Source organism: Nematolebias whitei, chromosome 7 (assembly GCF_014905685.2).
Source record: "Nematolebias whitei isolate Nwh7 chromosome 7, NemWhi1, whole genome shotgun sequence".
Taxonomy (NCBI): domain Eukaryota; kingdom Metazoa; phylum Chordata; class Actinopteri; order Cyprinodontiformes; family Rivulidae; genus Nematolebias; species Nematolebias whitei.
The window spans coordinates 21,717,735-21,719,933 of NC_056504.1; the positions used below are offsets into that span (position 1 = coordinate 21,717,735).

Below are 2,199 nucleotides of genomic sequence, written 5' to 3' on the forward strand. Positions count from 1 at the left end.
GGCACATCACGTGGCGTCTCTGGGCAGCACGTCTAATCCCCAAAATGTCCCCCGGGCGCTTTCAATAGCTGCCCACTGCACCACCTGGTGGTGGATGGGTTAAATGCAGAGACTAATTTCGCCATTGTATGGAAACATACAGTGCTGACATTGTGATGACATTATTATTATTATTATTATTATTATTATTATAATATATATATATATATATATATATATATATATATATATAAATAAGCTAATTTTAACACAAAAATAAAATAAAATTTGTGAGAGATCAGTTAAGCTTAGTTTCTCTAGACAAAAAATGTGTCAATTAAACACAAATTTAATTTTACAAGCACATCTACCCTTTAAATAAATCAAATTTGTACACGTCTCAATTTTTCTTCTTCAATTTAAACCATCGTTTTTTTTACAGTGCAGTTGTAAGGACACATTAACTTGTGGATCCACTTTTGAACATACACCAGCTGGTGCAATTAAATGAAAATGCCCAAATAAAATGCGGCGCTGTTTATCTGTTCAAAAATGATGAAGTATATGTAGATTAACCCACACGTTGCAGGCCTGGATGACGCTTGGGAGCGGTGGGGCCACCTACAGTGTAACTCGTTACTTCCAATGAGTCATGGAAAAGATGCGAGTACTCACTCAACCTCGGAGTATTTTCTGTGTCTGTATGTGTCACCTCGTGATGTTACGTGGTACGAATCCAGCAACCTCAGCACAGACGGTCAGTACGACACGTTCCGGTCTGCCTCAGCGCCAGAAATCCTGTCAGGCTTCCCCAGTCGCCTGAGACGCTCCTCTGGTTTTTCCGGCGTCTCACTCCCACACCGGTGTGTTGTCGCTGCACAGCAGTCTCACTGCAACTGCTGCTGTGAGCTACGGCTTTGTGAAGTCCGGCTGCGTTCAGTACTGCAGCTATACAAAGTCACCTCAGCCACTCATTAACTCTGAACTAAAACTTGGGACAAGTTTAGTCTTTATTCCTTAACGTCTGTCTCTGTTCGCTTTTTTTTCTGCCCTGCTTCTCCTTCTCTCCTCCTTTTCTCTCTTCTCCTTTCCTTGTCACGCTGCTCCCCCCTCCCCTCAGCCAATCAGCAATTAAAAATGGTGGACGGTTCATTTAATCCAACCACTGAGGGAGAAAATAATCAATTTGATTGCTTCACGTATGGAACATGTTTTTTATCTTCCTACCAAAACTATTTTAGCAAAAATAAATAAATAAACAAACACCTACTGGACAGATGACAACATACAGCCAGAATAGCTCAAATCAAACATAACTGTCAGAAAAATCCTACCTATGCCCTATCTGTTCAGAAAATGGTCAAATTAAAGTTTTCACATTTATGATAAATTTCAGCAGGGATACAGATGTTTGCCATTTACTTTAACATCAAGGAGCAGAGAGTGTGGAGAGCCAGGTGTGTGATGATGACTCACCTGGTCAGAGAGCATACGGACTTCCTCGAGTATGGAGCTGATGGGTCGACTCCTCTCTCTGCCTCTGGTGAAAGGAACGATGCAATAACTGCACATGTTGTCACAGCCACGCATGATGGAACTGCACACACAACACAAACACACGCTGTCAGAAACGTGCAGCTGCCAGAAGTCCTGCTCGCAGCACCAACAACCTACACAAAGGCACTGTGACCCTGCGGAGCTCGGTGAACAGGCATGACGTCGGCATAGGTCTCCTCTAGAGACAGCAGGACGTTGCTGGCTTGTTGGCCTTCGTCAGCTATGGTTAAAAGGCGAGGAAGGTCCCGGTAAGCATCTGGACCAGCAAGAACATCTACCAGCTTCTCCCTTTCCAAAAGCTTGGTCTTCAGCCTCTCTGCCATGCAGCCTGGACAAACACACTCATTAGGATCTTGTTGTAATCTCTACGAGAGACACACGTCTGTAAAATGGTACCTAAAACGCCGATCTTCATTGGTGTGTTAGTTGTTAATCGTTTTTTCTTCATGGTTGTAAGTTGTTGTAATCTGTTCCAAATCGTTTGTTCGGCTTTTTCTCTGTTCAGAAACAATTTACAGATCATTACAAGGTACTTTGGTACAGAATTTTTTTTATTTTCTTTTTGTTTGTTTTTTTTTTTTGGGGGGGGGGGGGGGGGCTCCAATTACAAGAGATGTTCTATTTAAAAAAACGAAGTTTTGTTATGGTGTTTCATTTGTAGAT

At 42.2% G+C, this 2,199-nt stretch overlaps 1 protein-coding gene across 1 annotated transcript in view; it reads right to left on the reverse strand.

Moving 5' to 3' along the window:
• Positions 1–2,199, reverse strand: part of cdk5rap1 (CDK5 regulatory subunit associated protein 1) — a 32,899-nt gene that overhangs the window by 29,538 nt on the left and 1,162 nt on the right. Inside the window, exons 5-7 of the mRNA XM_037679310.1 lie at positions 1,933–2,033; positions 1,654–1,864; positions 1,456–1,576 (exon numbers count right to left, since the gene is read on the reverse strand). Of these exons, the coding sequence (XP_037535238.1) occupies positions 1,456–1,576; positions 1,654–1,864; positions 1,933–2,033 (433 nt within the window). The remainder of the gene's footprint in view (positions 1–1,455; positions 1,577–1,653; positions 1,865–1,932; positions 2,034–2,199) is intronic.